The following is a 20,092-nucleotide window of genomic DNA, read 5'->3' as shown; positions in this document are numbered from 1 at the left end:
TTACATCTGTTCTTTCCTTTTGCAGTTAGATTCCAATTCCACTTATTGTGGAAAATGGTTTTCTAAAAGTACCGTATTGCCTTGAATATGAGACGCAAGATATTTTTTCTGGAAATTATTTTTTTCTGGGGGTTGTATTATACTTAAAGGAATAGACAACTGTGTGGTAGTCACAATAGGGCTGGGTATCGGGTCTGAAAAAACCACACCAGGTAGTATTGAAACTTACTTATTGAAACAATACCTGCATTCATTTCTTTTTGTACCCAGGTCTAGGAAAAAAAAGACTATTTGTACGGTTTCGCACACAGCCAATCACTGCAAGCGTTGTTCGATTCAATGCGACATGTGATTGGCCCACTACCACAGCAGCTACAACCCGTGCAGTCTGTGGTGTAGTGAAGTCCAGCACATGTGAATGTATTTGTGTAAAAATCATGTGAATGGGGAGGAGTGTTTATTTACTTACTTACGTACTTACTTACTTTTTTTTGGAGTCTGGTGGGTTTGGTGATGGTAATTTCGGGGCTGTTTGATGTTAAACAAAAAGGATCTTACTCTTTAACAAAAAGGTCGAACTCTGTAGGGATCCTTTCCATAATGTTGTCAGACACTTAGAATAATAATCTGAGCCTGTCAGCGGCAAAAACAGCAGCACTTTGAGTGGACACTAACTGAGCTCAACATTTGTCCTATAGGGTTACATTGCAGCCCGTTCGTGGCTGCTGGTTACAGCATTCTCTCTCACTCAATACTGGATCACATATTTCAAAAGATTTCAGAAAAGTTGGTTCACATTAGTCACTTGCATGGGAATGGGAAAATAGGGTCCTAGTTGAAAAAAATACTGTACCACCACTATTTATGATAATTAGCACATATTTAATTAAACAATGCCTCATTTGCATAATTAAACATAAAAGTTCAGAGAACTAGCAATACAAAAAAACATTGTCTTAATGTAAGTAATCAACTGGGGAAGTTTCATGGAGATATCTGTTAGTTGAAATGTTTCCCCTATTCACATGCAGTGTCTCCAGTTAACATGGGCTGCAATGAGAAACTGGCATTACAGATTTCAGTATTTTTTAATATTTTCCACCACTTGGATTTCTTAGGACTTTTGTATATGTTAGAGAGGAGACTTTTATGAGACTAGATCAGTTGAAAGAATTTCTGTTGCAATTTGTGTGGGGTCATGTTGCATAATGCCTGCACTAAGTGGCTACATTGGACAGTCTGTCCTGTGATTCTGTTTTGAGATATCCATTCCTTTCATCTATCATTATCTGTCTTGATCTAAATCACAAATTGGCCCTCTTATGATCTGCATGAGAAAGGCAGGCCCAGGATGATGTGGAGATGGCCTGCTTCATCCAGGCCTGTGGGCTTGATGAAAGGTCTGCCACCTTTTGATGTTGTGACAAGGACTGATGAGTACTTCACGCCGTGTCTTCTCTTGATCTCATGCATTTGCTGCGTGGGTGGGTGTATGTGGCCTAGTATTTTTAGAAAGTAATCATAACCTCATGCATGAAGTATAAACTCACATACACATAAACAAGTCGTCATGCATACAGAGACACCCTACACCTTCTTTGTGTATAATAGAGAAAGAAATCTTTGTCTGAAATTGTGCACCGTAGGGGTGGGAATCACAGGGTACCTCACGATACAATACACAATATATGGTTCACCATACTGATAATATCACGATACAGCAATTCTGCGATAATCAATATATTGCTAGACAACCCTATAATGATACATCACGATATTGGACTATGAATACAAAATGCATGTGAAAAGGTTGTATGCAGGTTTTCTCTCTTTCAAGTCCAAACTGTTAGAAGAAAAAGCACAATTCTGCAGCTCCAGTTTTTCAGTCTGTAAATCAAAGTTACAGAACTAGAGAGCAACTATGGGTCCAGACTTTGGACTTAAACGTGGCTGGGGCATCTGTTATTTTCCTCACTCTGCTGTCCGCCATCTTGATGAAAACCTCTTCGGCTAGTTAACTTATGTTCAAGTTTCTCTCATTCATGTGTTGAGCTCAACCTCTAGGAGCCATGAAGCATTAGTATGGGCCTGTACAAACAGATACTCTTTTTATACTTATAATATATATATATATATATATATATATATATGAGGAAAATAAGTATTTGAACACCCTGCTATTTTGCAAGTTCTCCCACTTAGAAATCATGGAGGGGTCTGAAATTGTCATCGTAGGTGCATGTCCACTGTGAGAGACATAATCTAAAAAAAAAAATCCAGAAATCACAATGTATGATTTTTTAACTATTTATTTGTATGATACAGCTAGTATTTGAACACCTGTCTATCAGCTAGAATTCTGACCCTCAAAGACCTGTTAGTCTGCCTTTAAAATGTCCACCTCCACTCCATTTATTATCCTAAATTAAATGCACCTGTTTGAGGTCGTTAGCTGCATAAAGACACCTGTCCACCCCATACAATCAGTAAGAATTCAACTACTAACATGGCCAAGACCAAAGAGCTGTCCAAAGACACTAGAGACAAAATTGTACACCTCCACAAGGCTGGAAAGGGCTACGGGGAAATTGCCAAGCAGCTTGGTGTAAAAAGGTCCACTGTTGGAGCAATCATTAGAAAATGGAAGAAGCTAAACATGACTGTCAATCTCCCTCGGACTGGGGCTCCATGCAAGATCTCACCTCGTGGGGTCTCAATGATCCTAAGAAAGGTGAGAAATCAGCCCAGAACTACACGGGAGGAGCTGGTCAATGACCTGAAAAGAGCTGGGACCACCGTTTCCAAGGTTACTGTTGGTAATACACTAAGACGTCATGGTTTGAAATCATGCATGGCACGGAAGGTTCCCCTGCTTAAACCAGCACATGTCAAGGCCCGTCTTAAGTTTGCCAATGACCATTTGGATGATCCAGAGGAGTCATGGGAGAAAGTCATGTGGTCAGATGAGACCAAAATAGAACTTTTTGGTCATAATTCCACTAACCGTGTTTGGAGGAAGAAGAATGATGAGTACCATCCCAAGAACACCTTCCCTACTGTGAAGCATGGGGGTGGTAGCATCATGCTTTGGGGGTGTTTTTCTGCACATGGGACAGGGCGACTGCACTGTATTAAGGAGAGGATGACCGGGGCCATGTATTGCGAGATTTTGGGGAACAACCTCCTTCCCTCAGTTAGAGCATTGAAGATGGGTCGAGGCTGGGTCTTCCAACATGACAATGACCCGAAGCACACAGCCAGGATAACCAAGGAGTGGCTCTATAAGAAGCATATCAAGGTTCTGGCGTGGCCTAGCCAGTCTCCAGACCTGAACCCAATAGAGAATCTTTGGAGGGAGCTCAAACTCCGTGTTTCTCAGCGACAGCCCAGAAACCTGACTGATCTAGAGAAGATCTGTGTGGAGGAGTGGGCCAAAATCCCTCCTGCAGTGTGTGCAAACCTGGTGAAAAACTACAGGAAACGTTTGACCTCTGTAATTGCGAACAAAGGCTACTGTACCAAATATTAACATTGATTTTCTCAGGTGTTCAAATACTTATTTGCAGCTGTATCATACAAATAAATAGTTAAAAAATCATACATTGTGATTTCTGGATTTTTTTTTTTTTAAGATTATGTCTCTCACAGTGGACATGCACCTACGATGACAATTTCAGACCCCTCCATGATTTCTAAGTGGGAGAACTTGCAAAATAGCAGGGTGTTCAAATACTTATTTTCCTCACTGTATATATATATATATATATATATATATATACACACACACACACACACATAGATATACACACATAGATTTTGGTCCTCCACTCAGCTTTTGTTTCTGTGTCCGTCCACAGCACTCGCCAGTGTCATCTACTGCTCGACATCTTCAACCCAACGGAGCACGAGCTCACTGTCAGCGCCAAGAACAACCAGGAACTGGTTCTCCATGCCAGCGAGTGCCAGAGGTGAGTGGAAGGGTTCTCTTTCTAAATACAGATGGGTGTAGTCTTATCATGTCCCATATATTGGTGATCAAAGCAAAATGTCTTCCAGATCTCAAGTTTGTTTAGTTCATTTTTCTCCCAGCATTCTTAACTTTGTGTTCTTTTAAACCAAAATATGTCTTTCGTCAGACATTAAAAGAGACCTGTTGTGTTCTGAGCACACATTTCCAACAGTTTTTTCTACTCTCCCCTCGAGGTGACCTCAACCTGTGCTGGATTTCTTTATATGATCATCTTCCCCGGGCACATTACTGCATTTACATTCCATCCACTGCTACATGTAGCTACACGCTAATGCCAGGGAAACCTGCAATCTTACTTGCAGATGTTGTTGATTTCCCCCCAAATTTCAGATCACATTCCTGCTGGACCATGATCGATTGTGTAGTTCTTTGTCTAGCTTTCATTGGTGAATTTTCACGTTAGAAAGTGCTGTGGTACTCCGTTACTGTCAGTCCACTGCCACATGTAACCGTAGCGTTGGCTACACGAACCACCAGAGATAGCTGTTGTCTTGGCTGCAGATGTTGTTCATTTCCCCCCCAATTTTGGATCACATTCCTGCACGAACATGTTCGACTGTTCGATCTTCGTTTATGTTAACCCTTTGCAATCTGGGTACACAACAGCTGTCAAAATGTGCTATTGTGTGCCATGACAATATCTAATAATCTAATGTAAAGTGCAACTGACAAGTGAACCAAACAATTAACAGTCAGCTATTGCCATTAATATTGTAAACACCGGCAGTGGTCATTAGCATAAACTATGTGAGCGTGATTGTGGTTTGTCAAAACGACAAAAAGTCACTTGACACCAATCGCAGTGACACCTTTCAGGTGCACCACATATTGAATCTGCTTCTGTTGATTGAAGCTCAGTTCAGAACAAAGATTTGCGACGAGACAAAAACGTTTTAGAACGTTGCAGGGAAAAGTTGCAGTGGTCTGAACCAACCCGTCTCAGCTTGACTCAAACCGGCTGATGGTGTCGCTGCGACTCAGCTGGTCAAGTCGCCAGAGGCTGGTTTTACAGTGTAAAGCCCGAGACACACTAACCAGATAATCGGCCGTTGGACAGTCTGGCGAGGTCAGTGACTCGAGTCTGTTCGGTGTGTTCTGTGCCGTCGTCCGTCTGAGGTCTGAGTGCTAACCCGGAAAAGGGGAGTGGAATGAGCGTGACTAGAGTCTCTCAAAATCTGACGAAAATCTTTTAAACTGACCTTTGTCGATCTGAAATGAAGACAGATTCAGCAACTGCACGGCCTATTTCTCGCTTAAAATGTTTTCAGAAACACGTTTCGGTGAACTATTTTAGTACAATGTGAGATCGTATTCTGAACAAGCCGCCATGACAGTCTGTCTTTGAATTTCCGGAGAAACCAGACCCATGTGACGCGTTCGTCCAATCAGCTGCCGGTTTTCATTTTTGGGCAACAATACAAATTAGCCTGCTGTTATGGAGACGTATTACGTCTGGTCGCTTTGGTGTGTTCCGAGGCACTTTTTTGACCAACTCGGGGAGACTGATCAGTCCAACTGCCTTTTCTGGCGAGGGTCGGCCGTCTGGTCTGTGTGTCTGGGCCTTTAGAGACGTCACCTGTTTCAACAGCCAATAGATAGTGAAGTCAGCTTGTAAAGTCATTTACAAACTATAGAAATAAAATGATCCATAATTAATTTTATTTCTATGTTATAAACGGTCAGCTGGTAGAAATGGCAGACTTTTAGACGGAGGCTCAACAAGCGCCCGCGAGCACGGTAATGTGGTCGAGCGAGCTAGAGAGTGACTGAAGAGAGTGAGCGGCGTTAGAACAAAGCAGGAATTACATAAATAAACCGCTGTTTTCGCCGATTCATCACTAGAAATGCAACTGCCTGAAAGTCAGGAGGTAGAACGGAAGTACAAAAAGTTGTTCCTTTGGAGATGATACAACGTCTCGTCTCATTGGTGTGAACTGGAAGCTGTCAGGACGCTGCAGACCGGCGCGTTGCAAGTGGTTGCAAGTTTCAACTTGTCTCGTTGCGGATCTTTGGTTTGGACTGGGCTTAAAACTGCATTTCAATTCTATATAAGGGAATGAAGGCAAGCGGTCATGCTACCACAACAAATCCACTGTAAGAGAAATCTCTCCACTGATATTACACAAACACTAATGGACACTGTGCAAAATATTATAGGAAGCCATAAAACCAAAGATGTGATTCTTGCAGATTTACAGCAAATCTAGATTTCTCTTGAATCTTAAGTTAGGCCTTATTTAGGCCAAGAATGCAATATGCACCTCTATCATGTATGAAAATCAAAGTATCACATTGGACTGGGTATCATCAGATATTAAATATTAAATGACTCAGATCAGGATTTGTGGCAAAAAAAACATATGACATCTCTAGAGTTTAAGCCTTTCTAGTAATACTTCTTTCTTGTATAAAATCCATCCCAACATTGAAATTGCAGATTTATAAGCATTATAGTCATAATAAATTGAAGGCAGACTTTGTTTACATGGTCTGTGTACGTGCGGCAGCATACATGCTCTAAAAGAGACTGATGTTGTGGATACTGTTGCTTTTGCTATATCTGGCAAGTTTTAGATTGGATAGTTATGTTTTCTACCCCTTTTAGCTTCAGGGGTTCCTCACTATTCCTTTGAGAGCTGCCAAATTCACCTCAAAGAATTGTCTTAGTCTGGATTTCAGTTTTAGTGTCTCTGACAGTCTAAATGCTTTTTTTACTGAGTTCTCTTCTTTGCCAGGAATAGAAAAATCTGGGTGAAATCCTAAATTTATGTAGGACAATGCAAGATCTGTTTATTTTTTAGGCCCAAATTAGTCATTCCACAATGTGTCTCTGCTGTTTTTCCACTTTCCCCTGACACGCAGATAAACTGTACCTGCACACGCGTGCACTAAGTCTCGCCATTTCTGTAGATTCTCTCTCTCTCTCTCTCTCTCTCTCTCTCTCTCTCTCTCTCTCTCTCTCTCTCTCAGCTAGTCGTTTCACTGGAAAGTGGCAAATTATGATTCCTGTCAGCGCTGTCTCTCCAGTGCATCCTTCGCCACGAGTGGAGGTACACTGTGGGTGACTCATCGGCCTTTTTCCACAGGGGTGGACTGTTATTATTTGAGGGGAATTATGGGGTGGGAAGGCATCTTCTCAGACCGAGCCAAACACATCATCACTGAGCTGCTCACTCCAAATAATCTTTCCTGTGCAGAAGTGGTCTGTTAAAGATAAGCTTACTAGCATTTTGTAACCACAAAAAAAAAAGATCACTGCATTTCGAGATACTCTTTAGTAACCACTATATGTTAATGTCATGTCAAAGGATTAGCTGTTGAATTCATTAACAATAAAATATACCGTAAAACTTCAAGGAGGAATTTAGTGGAACCAACAAACATTTTCTCATTAACCTAATGTAAATATATGTTTTGTTAATTTCACGTTAATGCAACGTAAAATGTCTAGTTTTTATTTTCAGACATCTTCAGAACGAGTTCTTCTGACTTAAAATGATGAGTTGAATAATTGTTTCACAGTTTCAAAATAGCATGCCCAAACACACTGCCTGTGTTACAGAAAGAGATGGTATTGTTGTCCAGTTCTGGAATGTAACTAAGTACATTTACCCAAGTACTTAAGGACAAATGTTGAGGTACTTGTACTTGCCTTGAGTCTTTTCTTTTCATGCCACTTTCTACTTCTACTTCGCTACATTTCAGAGAGAAATATTGTACTTTTTACTCCACTACATCCATCTGACAGCTTTAGTTACTTTACAAATTAAGATTTTTGCACACAAAACACATGTAAACAATATGATGTTTTATTATAAATTAAACTACCCAACAATATAACAGCCTACAAGTCCAGCTGAAAAGATTAGACCATTAAACACACAACTGTTTGGATCGTTTCAAGTTTCTAAAATGTGAGGATTTTTATGCATTGAGTACTTTCACTTTAAATACATTTTCCTGACAATACTTACATACTTAAAGCTTTAGTTCGTAGCTTTTTGATATTAATAAACGTCCGTTACATTCAAGCCATCAGCTCCACACAATCTCTCTGGATTTCTCAGTATGACTTTGTTCAGAAGATTTTGTCGTCTTTTGCGCGCAGAAGCTCGAGTGAAGATAATTACCTCTTCTGAAGAGTCCATCATGTTTTGTTAATCCTCCGTGTCCTCCTTGGCTACTAGCAACTGCGTTGGGGAGGGCCGGGGGGGAAGGGCGTTCACGGAAGGCTTGCATCATGTGGACACACTGACAGTGTTGTTGTCATTACTTAGAATTCCTCATGGGGGCGACAGAAACTACACACTATAGCTTTAAGTAACATTTTCAATGCAGGACTTCTACTTGTAACAGAGTACTTTTACAGTGTGGTATTAGGACTTTTACTTAAGTTAAGTATCTGAATACTTCGTCCACCACTGGTGTTATACCCACAGTGGAATCACAGCTTAATGATGCTGGTTAGGTGCACCACACTGTCTTCATTTTTTTTCCCGCTCTGTTCTTTTTTTAACTGTGCTACTGCAATATATCAATGAGAAGGTTTTGCGGTAAGATAAGATAGACTTTATTGATCCCACACTGGGGAAATTCCCTTGTTACAGCAGCTCAAATGCAACACAACAGTTGAAAAATATATAATAGGGGTAGAAAATAAGAACAAAATAAATAAAAGTAATATGAACACTATTAACACGTCTTCTATATACAGATGAGGAAGAATATATACCGATGTACTGATGAATAACATGCAGATGAATAAGAGATGGCATATTGTCATATTGCACAGGTCACAGTAGGAGGTAACACAGAGTAATATTATTTTTTTATAGTCATTTTTTGTTGTTTTTCTTTTCTGCAAGTGTTTAAAAAAAATTAAAAATATCACACCAGAGAATAAATGAATGTCTGCAAAGAAAAAGCACGATTGAGCTGCCATTTTACCATTGTCAGGAGTCTCTCATGCTGGTTATTCATTTACCACCCACTGCTCTGCCTGTGGAACACTTGCATTATGTAGAACGTTGCCAGGCTGTAAGTACTACTATCAAAAGTTGCATGAATATGAGCATGTACTGTAATATATGCAGGGCTCGACACTAGCACATGCCCACACGCCAAATGTGGGTAGAATTTGGCAGTGGCGTGTAACACAGTCCCTTTTACTAGCCACTTTGGCGGGTGGCATATACACTCAACAATAAAAAAAATAAAAAATAAAGTCCTCTCACCTTCAACTGCTTTCATATTTTAAGCAAATTTAACATATGTAAATATTTGTATGAACATTAAAAGATTTAACAACTAAGACATAAACTGAACAAGTTTCACAGACATGTGACCAAGAAATGGAATAATGTGTCCCTGAACAGGGGGGGTATCTGGTGTGGCCACCAGCTGCATTAAGCACTGCAGTGCACCCGATTGGCCAGTTCTTGCAGTTGCTGTTGCCATCCTGTACCCGTCCAGCAGGTGTGATATCCGGATGTACCGATCCTGTGCAGGTGTTGTTACACATGGTCTGCCGCTGCGAGGACGATCAGCTGTGCTTCCTGTCTCCTTGTAGCGCTGTATTTTCACACCTATAGTTTGTTTGCTTTGGTCCGAATCAGTTGATCAGTTTGTAAACCTGGAGCGATTTCCCCTTGGTTTGGTTCGGTTTGGTTTCACACCTGGAAAGATCCAAGCCTACCAAAATGCATCAATACAACTCATGCAAGAACGTTCACTCCTTTTATTGGTCAGATGTGTCTGGGGGCGGGAGCAAGAAAGTAAATACAGGAAGAAGGTCCTGTGCGGACTAGTGCGTATCTCTTGCATCTCCATGGTCAAACCAGCTCATTTAAAAAAATAATCAGACATTGTTTCGTGAGCAATGTTACTACGTCTGCTCTGGTCACGAATATATATATACTGTGTATATATATATATATATATATATATATATATATATATATATATATATATGTATACATATATATATATATATATCAAGCTCAATCAAGCTCAAGATTCGAAAAAAACATCGATTTAAAAAAAAAAAACGATTCATAGTATGTAAATGTAGTTACTTTTTCTATGTGATTGCAGTAGACATACAATTAAAAAAAAAAAAATATATATATATATATATGAATCGATTTTGAATCAGTAGAGCTTGAATCGCGATTCGAATGTAAATCGAATTTATTGCACACCTCTAAAATATATATATATATATATATATATATATATATATATATATAAATAAAAAAACAGGGACAAAATTCAAATACAATTCAAATAATATATACAGTATATACTGTATATATTATATGAATTCTACATAGTGTGTCATGCATATGTATAGAGATTTAGCTATTTACTGATCTGGTGCTGGGTGATGTCTTTGGTTCTAGCTTTCGTCACCAAACTGTAAAGCAATCTAACCCGACCCGCAGATTTTTTTTTTTTTTGGGGGGGTATTTTTTCCTGGATATTTGTGCTTCTACCAAAAACATAAGCAGTCTACGTAGTTAAATGGTTTCTTCCATTTAGTCCAGAATATCAACGACGAGGTTCAAAGATTTGTGGCTGTGTTATAGCTGTTAAAACAGTGTAGTCATGTGATATATGATCAGGAGTCTGTACAGGGTGTTTATTTTGAAAAAATGTCCGGACGCTTTAGCCGTTCCACTTCCTGCCCGGCATGTGCAACGCCCCGCGGCTCCGACAAAAATTGAGGCGGCGCATATTTTTAGCGGCGCTTCTGGGACGCGCTGCGTTGAGGTTGGTGGAATCCCACGCGTTGTCTTGAGTGGCCGCAATTGCTCCCGGTAGCCACGGCGCCGCCGGAACACAGCGCAGACGCCTGTTGGAATGTAAGGCTTACTCTCTAAATACATTTTACTGATAGTACTTTTACTAAAGTAGGATTTTGATAGCAGAACTTTTATTCATAATAGAGTGTTTTCACCGTGTTGTGCTGGTACTTTTCCTTAAGTAAATAATCTGAGTACCTCTTCCACCACTGTCCAGGGACAATGCACAGCAGAGTGACTGTTACTGTAATATAATTCCCATAATTACAGGAATTCACTTTACCCATCTATCATTGATGTCAGCATAAAGTCAATGTTATACATAAGGACTTAAGTAGAGGTCAGAATGCATAATGGACCAGTTGTATAATTGATTAAAAAAAAACGATAAAAACGGCATGTCTAGAAACTGATAGAATATGACACAACGTGCCTCTGAGGCAAAAAATGTCAAGTCCGGTAACAACTGCAGATGTATATATAGACGTACATGTCTTTTTCCCCCTGTGACTGACATTCCCTGTATATACAGCCGTTGGCTTTGACTCCATCAGTCAGCGCTTCCATCCCGTAGAGATTTTTCTTGAGGCCTGGCAGACATATACTACGTACATTAATTATGAGAACATTAGCTCAGATCCAGCATATTGTGTCATTTCACAGCAAACAGTATTTCTAAAAACACCACTATGAGGCAGAAACTAGTGGATGCAGCCACCCTCTTCTCCAGCTCAGTTCTGGCAACATGCTGATCATTTCCTTTGACACACACTCAGCGCACGCACAGATTATTCAGAGTGGGGTAGGACTTTGCATACAGAGAGAATCGGGGCCACGCACTCGCAGATCTCCGTCTGCTGAACCATATTGCGCTTGTCTCTTCAACTCCTCCTCTGTCGAAATCAGATGGCCCTGTCATTTCATATTTCTTTCCTGTTTTTATGATGAATGAGGTGTCAGGCGCAAGATGTTTTCTGCTTTCTTCATCCAGGACTGGTGACGCTAAGGCTTTGATTCGACATTCGCAAAAATGACCCTGTCAATCATTCCCACTTTCCTCCTACAACAAATGGTTTTTAATTGTTTCCGTTGAGCTTTTTTCATGGTTACATAAATTGAAATAGAACGGCCTTCATGCACTGAGAGACATATATAGCAGTTGGAACAGTAGATGTAATAGTTTCTGGACTTGTGTCCATAGGATGGGAACATGAGGACAGCAACAGGAAGCTGTTTCCGTCGTCCAATCTCATTGGTTGTGTTTGAGCAGTAGCTTTAGTTTGTGGAGTGCGTATTCTCTCCCTGTGAAGGCTACACATGGACAGGTGAACAGGGTGAGTGACAAAGTGCTGCTTTCATCTTCTCATATCATTCACAGACATGTCTTTTGCGAGGTCTTTATCCCCTTGATGGTGTTCTTTAATGGCGAGTGAAAAGAAAAGTGAAGCACCTCTAGACTGTGAATGGTCACTTTGATGTTTGGAAGCCCAATAAGGTTCCCAAAGACTGGCGTGACACCACAAAGTGATGTCCAAATGTTTTTTCTCCATTTTTGCTTTGAACAGAGCAGAACAGAGAGAAGAGGACACGTAGAGGGTGTATACCTGTCTTTTCCTTTGTGGTTAGGTCTTCCAGGTGTTACTGGAATAGCATTGTCACAGTGTGGGATTTTACAGGCTCACATTAAGAGGGGTCTGTTTTTGTGAAATATACAATTTTAAATAGTTTCCTTAATCAATTATTGGATGTTTACAATCAATGTTTGGCTAACCATTAACAAAAAAGACTAATAGAGACTAAATAGCACTTGTACATGATAACAGTGTTTTTTAACTACTGCCATGGCCTGTACTATCCAAAACAACCAATTAAGTCAAATTAAGTTGGGCAAGAAATTAAACATATTTAGATTATAATATAACAATATTCAAGCTATATGACATTTTTATATATATGGATATATACATTATGAAAATTTTCCAATTTGTTGAAATACTATTACATAGACTTCATCCACGTAGAGGGAGCCAATGAAATCTTTGCATATGCAGGGAAGTCACAGTCACAGGCGGTCACAATGACTAACAGCTAGACAGCAGCCTGCTGAGTCACAGTCTCCTTCTTATCTAAATTACAAACATGAACACATATTCTTGTCCTGCGCCTCCGCTTGTTGAATGAGCGACCAAACAAACATTCACTGGCGAAAAATGCACCGCTAACATCAGTTTGCAGGCTAGATGGCTAATTAGCTGCTCAGCTTCAGCACATTAAACGGCATGTAACCGAACCTGCAAATGTCACTTAAGTCCGGTTAGATGCTGTGTGGTCCTTACTCTTCAATACCACTAACCACACGCTGTGTGGCCGTGACATGACGGCTACAGCACAAGTTTGTTCAATTTGTCTCTTCACTTTGTCTCTCGTTCTGCTGTCGGTGTTCACTACTGGAGCACAGCCTGCCAGCTGCTGTCAATCAAACAGACACGCCCCTCCAGCCAGCCGAGAGAAAAAGGAGATTTGCTGATATTTCCATAAAGACCATTTTGTTAATATTAAACGTGGCCAAAGCTTTAAATAATGAGGTAAACGTATTTAAAAGAAATCCCCTTAGGTTCACATTCCTGCTGCAACATGTTCGTTTGTGTAATGTTTGGTTTAGAAGCCTTTATTGTTGATTTTTTTACGGTATAAAGTCCCGCTATATATCTCGTCGCATTCAGTCGCTGGAACGGACTGTACAGGGACAGCAACAGCAGGGCACAGATGCGGAGACTTAGGAGATCCGGTAACACTGGCCAATCAGAGCAGACTTCTTTGGGAGGGGGGGCTTAAAGAGACAGGCGCTCCAACAGAGCGTGTCATACAGAGGGTGAATACAGGTGAAGCAGCTATGGGCAGTATGAGAAAAATAAAGTGTTTTTGGAACATTTAGGGGCCTGTCTTGCACCCGGTGCAGCGCAGCGCAATGCCCGACGCGAGTGTCTTTGCTAGTTTAAGACCGACGCAGTTGTCAATTTCCCGTCCAGCGCCCACGTCGTTTAAACAGCAAATGCACCTGCGCCCATCTGTGGCCCATGAGCGTGCTGGTCTTACAGGGAGGTGTGTTCAGGTGAATTCTGGGCGTATTGCTATCTTGAGGCAGTGGGAAGTGATCGCGCCATTGACCAACAAAAACCTGGTCTAAAGTCAGTAATGCAGCATTTCATTGTTATTTTAACAGCACGTTAGTAAAATGCGCCTAGGCTCGTGCACAGCGTGCACACGCTATGCTTGTTACAGACACACACACACACACACACACACACACACACACACACACACACACACAGGGAAGGGCAGCAGCACACAAACATGCAAAAGATTACAAATAAAAATATTATGGTGCAAATCTGCCATCATACTAGCAATGCGCCAATATGACAAACATGCCTGGCTTTTAAAGGGAATGGGAGATGACAGTATGGTGTATTGCATGTTACGCCCAAAACTCACCTATGAATTAATGAAGACACTAAGTACAACCCTTTAGAACCATGCGCCTGGCGCACAGACCCTTTTTCCCGCCATCAAACTAGCAAAAGTGGATTTGGACACGCCCTAAACGCACCTGCGGCAGGCGCTTCACGCTGTGCGCTTAGATCGTTAAAATAGGACCCTGAAGCTATAGTGCGTAATTTCTATCTCCCCCGTGAGGAATTCTAAGTAATGACAGCAACACTGTCGGCGCGTCCACATGATACAAGCCTTCCGTGATCGTGCATGTGCCCCCACCCCTCCTCTGCGCAAAAGTTATGCACTAAAGCTTTAAAGCTTTAAACATTCTAGTAGAAACAAAATACAAGTACGAACCTGAAAACAGTATATAATAGGTCTCCCTTAACAATACATTTAAAAAAAAGGCTGTGACTTTTGAACTCCTAACATTAGCACTGTAACTGCAGCGCTGCTCTCTGCAGTCTGTTAGCTGGTTCTCTTGATCCTGCTAGTTTGACAGTGGCATGAGCCTCTGCATAGCTAGCTTAACTCTGTGGGATTTTTACAGTATTACTTTGTTTGAAGAGTCACCGACACATACTGGTTACTTAGTCAGGGGAGTTACTACCTAGCTGTCAGGACCTTCAGAGCGAGCGCAGCAAGGAGCGATTATGTTTCATCTGCAGAGGGCAGAAAAAGAAGGGGGCACTCGATTATTTCCTCTATTTCCTTAGAGGCTGTCAGCACACACACAGACACACACACACACACACACACACTAAACAGATAGAGTCACCACCTAATAACACAACCAGGTACTACTTATTAACACTGATTAACACATAGTGGACTACTCGTTGACATTCCTCCTGAACTACATCACAACGATGTGTTTTAATGCAAAAGTAAAAAAAAGCCCAGCTCTGTTAAATATCTCTGATGAAATTCTGACCACGGAAGTTTGCATAGTGATACTGTAAAATTGAACTGTAAAACTGAACATTCATTCATCAGTATGCTTCGCCATGCACGTTAAGTCAAGGAATGACTAATTCACCCTACAATTATTCCTCGGTGGCAGTTTTTTTTTTTAACCACGTTGAGCTGAGAAAAATGAACAGGCTCTAATGGTCACTGCTCTGCATAAACAGCATGTAAATTAGCACCGCTCTCCTCACTTCCTTCCTATTCTTTCATTGGGGGGGGAAATAGAAGTGATCCTGTGTATATTCAGACAGCCCTGACCTTTCTTGCGACTGAATCTTCCATCTAATGAGCAAATTATGATGAGACAGAGCAAATTAAAGCGTCTGTTATTAATATGAATGGAAAAAAAAAAAGAAATGTTGTCCGAGACGTCAGGCTGGAAAGTAATTTCCATAAAAGAAGTTCTTAAGCATAGTAATTACGTGGCTCTGACTGCAAGTCAGTCAAGTCCTTTAGTGGGTGATTCTCTTTGTATAGAATGAGTCTGATGCAAGTGTTTGAACAGTATATATTTATCCAAATTGAAGAGCAGAGGCCCCGAGGCACTTGTCTCTAGCTGTCAGCTGAATAAATATAACCAGTGGGAGAGCATCCTCGGTCACCTCCTCCTGATATGATCCCTCCCATCAGCATCTTCCTGGAGATTTCTCTGCACCATTCGTTGCACGATCACTTTTATGAGATCCATGGGGATGCTCCATTGTTTTCTGTCCTCTCTGGTTCTTTCAGCTTTTTGTCCAAGTCGCTCTGCTTCGGCACTAACATCTTTATATATCTTTACAGTTCTGGAAAAAAAAAAATCTTACCTCAAGGTCCACTTACTAGCTGTTTTTGAAACCCCAAACAATATCTGACAATGTTCTTCAGCAGATGGAGTTAGTCAATGACCTATTATCATTATTATTGTTATTATTGATTTATTTATTCCAAGTAAATAAAGTCAAGTAAAATAATAATTTACAGAAAATTAAATACAATAAAACACCACAATGACCACAAGATTTTGCAAGCCTTTAAAGGGTCAGTGCACTCAAATTACAAAAAGACAAATTAACTGATTTACCTCTAGCGTTAATGCAGATAGTTATATTTACATTTTTATTTAATTTTTTTTTTTACCTAGATTTCCTAGAAATGAATTAAATTTCCTTTAAGGTGTTGATAATATTGAAACATTGCAACAAAAAAGCAACTGCAGCCTCTCTTTCTGGAAAAAAAAAAAGTGTTCCTGTTATTTTGCATTAACAACAGAATACAACGGCAATAGTATTTCTGCAGTATGGAAAGTGGACAGATGTTGCTGTGAGCAGCACACATACAATTCCGATTACCTCCACTTTATTGAGGCGGAGCCAAAACATGGACATATGTGCATGGCTAGATACCTGAATATTGTCGCTGTCGGGTAAAAACCTTGTATGTCCAAAACTGTTGCATTTTAAGGAAATGAAAAAAGGCAAATTTGAATACATTTTATTTGAGCTATTTTTCTCAGACGAGGTTAGACCAAATAACCTCGTCACTGTTTAAAGGTATTATGACATGCTTTTGGATGCCTTTATATAGGCCTTGGTGGTCCCCTAATACTGTATCTGAAGTCTCTTTTATATAGGCCTTGGTGGTCCCCTAATACTGTATCTGAAGTCTCTTTTATATAGACCTCAGTGGTCCCCTAATACTGTATCTGAAGTCTCTTTTATATAGACCTTAGTGGTCCCCTAATACTGTATCTGAAGTCTCTTTTATATAGACCTTAGTGGTCCCCTAATACTGTATCTGAAGTCTCTTTTATATAGGCCTTAGTGGTCCCCTAATACTGTATCTGAAGTCTCTTTTATATAGACCTCAGTGGTCCCCTAATACTGTATCTGAAGTCTCTTTTATATAGGCCTTAGTGGTCCCCTAATACTGTATCTGAAGTCTCTTTTATATAGGCCTTAGTGGTCCCCTAATACTGTATCTGAAGTCTCTTTTATATAGACCTTAGTGGTCCCCTAATACTGTATCTGAAGTCTCTTTTATATAGGCCTTAGTGGTCCCCTAATACTGTATCTGAAGTCTCTTTTATATAGACCTCAGTGGTCCCCTAATACTGTATCTGAAGTCTCTTTTATATAGGCCTTAGTGGTCCCCTAATACTGTATCTGAAGTCTCTTTTATATAGGCCTTAGTGGTCCCCTAATACTGTATCTGAAGTCTCTTTTATATAGACCTTAGTGGTCCCCTAATACTGTATCTGAAGTCTCTTTTATATAGACCTTAGTGGTCCCCTAATACTGTATCTGAAGTCTCTTTTATATAGACCATAGTGGTCCCCTAATACTGTATCTGAAGTCTCTTTTATATAGACCTTAGTGGTCCCCTAATACTGTATCTGAAGTCTCTTTTATATAGACCTCAGTGGTCCCCTAATACTACAGGCCTTAGTGGTCCCCTAAAATAATTGAAATATGGAGATACAAGGTTTCTGCATGACAGCGAAGATATGTTCTATTTTTCTTGTAATGTGGGTGAACGGCCCCTTTAATCCTAAACTAACACATTAAAACTGCTGTTAGCAGATATGTTTGTTGTAGAGTGTCTATTTCTGAGCTCAAGCTCAAAATTCTTCACTGTGAAACGTGAGATTCAGTTAAGTTACGGATGCTCTTTAAAAAGTCACCCAGTGTCCATTTCTCCGCCAGCAGCAGGTTTCATCTCTGGTATGTTCAGGTGCCGCCGGAGGTTCGCTGGAGGTTCGCCGGATGTCCCTCATTTTCGACCTGATGTCCGTCACCTTCCTCTTTCTTTGTGCTGCCGTTCTAAACTCCGGTGGATTTCTGAGGACTATGGTTAACTGCTCCTCAGATCTCTGCAGGGTAAATCCAGACAGCTAGCTAGACTATCTGTCCAATCTGAGTTTTCTGTTGCACGACTAAAACAACTTTTGAACGTACACGTTCCACCAAAACAAGTTCCTTCCCGAGGCTATTTTGCAGCCGCATCGTCATTGACTCCTGCGCTTAGCGCCACCCAAGACGATTGTGATTGGTTTAAAGAAATGGCAATAAAGCAGAGCACATTTTTCTCCCATCCCAGAATGCTGTGTGGACTAGCCAGACCTTCCTCCGCAGCGCTGTGGAGGAAGGTCTGGCAATGCGAGACTGCTTTCAGACCTCCTTCATCCCAATCCCCGCTCTGCATCGACACCACAGCTGAGTTTCCCAGGGGATTTGGACTGGCCATTGGGGGTTTACATCTCCCCACGGCATCAACCACTAGGCTCGGACTACTTCCCACTGCCATCCACCATTATCATTGCAGAGCCAGCTCAGTAACACCCCCCCCTGTAGTAGAGTGATGAGTTAGCACTCACTGCAGCAGTTTCTCAGTTTTAGCCACGTCTCTTCTCTATTCGCTATGCCTTTTGGGCTCTGCCGGGTCGGTGAGCACAGGGACATGCAAGCCTCACTGCATGAGCTTTTCAAACAAAGCTTGTTTCCATGGTGACCACCTTTCCCCTTCTAGTGCTACTTTTTATGGCAGCGGAGCACATAATGCATCTGCAGTCATATATCCCATCTCCAGCAGTCCCGGCCTAGTGTGTGCATTACCATTTGATTGTTTGCTTCACAACCTGCAAATCAAATCGGCCTTTCGCTAACTCTGTTGGAGTAGTGTACATGCTCATTACATGAACAATATCATGTCTAATAAAAACACACTTGTATCCGCTGAGGAAAGGGCACGGGAGCAATGCTTTCTGACAAAGATGAGCTCTGACTGCTGAGACATACATCTGCCTCTGCTCGACCTCTCCCTGGGATTCAGCTTCACACCACTGTCATCTTTTCTCTCTGTCTGCGGGAGTTTTTCCTTCTTTTTTTTTTCTCTTTATCTCCCTTTCACATTTTCTTGAAATTATGTGTTCCCTAGGGGGCGTTTTAGTCCCGCTGGCTGTCTGGAGATGGGTTAGTTAAGGTGCTAGAACATCAAGATCTTTTTCCACTCGCATGTCCTCCTGTACAGCGCTGTATTGCTACTCACGGTATCCAGCCGCATACGTAGACCTCTTGGTAGTCATTTGACACATTTATGTTTTTATATTGTTGGTATTCTGGAAATGTGCTTCATCTCCACCAAATCCATATATTCATATGAGGGATATAGCAGATTTATCTGACTCACAGTCATTTCCTTCTCCAGTCACCTGTAACTTTATCGACTTAAAGGTTGCGGTTAAGCCGATTCAAGTCATTGAATTATCCACTTCCCTTATAGTAACACATGTAGAAATGCATTATTATACCAGGGACTCTTTTGGTTGTTGCATGTCATTCCTTTCTATCTCCCCATGCCATGCCTCCAACTACTTTGCTGTCTGATAATGGCAAAATGCCCCAAAAAGAGCGTCATGGTTTCAGCAGCTGAGACAAAATTAGCTCACTCTTGTCAACCCAAGTTATAGTCTACAAAGCCTCAATTTTAATGACAACAGGCAGCACAATACAAGCTTGTCCGCACAGAAGCATCTTTCAATACCTATCCACATACAGTAATTGGCGGTAAGGATTCATTTCTGCTGCAGCTCATCATATTGAGTGAGACGTGGATGGTTGGAGCGCCGCTGCCTCTGCTGCCGCCGCTGCTGCCGCTGCATACAAAGGGTTACACAGAGTCAGCCGCAGTCTAAAAATAGACTGTTGCTCTCGCCTGCCTCTGCACAGGCCTCCATGGATCTCTGCCCTTAAGCTCTTGCACGTGAGGTAAAAAATAACCCTCTTTGTGAAAACATACACACACACACGCTTGGTAC

The 20,092-nt window shown here is 41.1% G+C and overlaps 1 protein-coding gene across 4 annotated transcripts in view; it reads left to right on the top strand.

The window, feature by feature from the left end:
* Window positions 1-20,092, top strand: part of trappc9 (trafficking protein particle complex 9) — a 278,262-nt gene that overhangs the window by 146,158 nt on the left and 112,012 nt on the right. For all 4 annotated transcript variants that reach the window (XM_031278503.2, XM_031278502.2, XM_035992820.1 and 1 more), the window contains one exon: window positions 3,858-3,968. In XM_031278503.2, the coding sequence (XP_031134363.1) occupies window positions 3,858-3,968 (111 nt within the window). The remainder of the gene's footprint in view (window positions 1-3,857; window positions 3,969-20,092) is intronic.

Source organism: Sander lucioperca, chromosome 16 (assembly GCF_008315115.2).
Source record: "Sander lucioperca isolate FBNREF2018 chromosome 16, SLUC_FBN_1.2, whole genome shotgun sequence".
Lineage (NCBI taxonomy): Eukaryota > Metazoa > Chordata > Actinopteri > Perciformes > Percidae > Sander > Sander lucioperca.
Note: the sequence above shows the minus strand (reverse complement) of the source record. Positions and strands in the feature narration are given on the sequence as shown.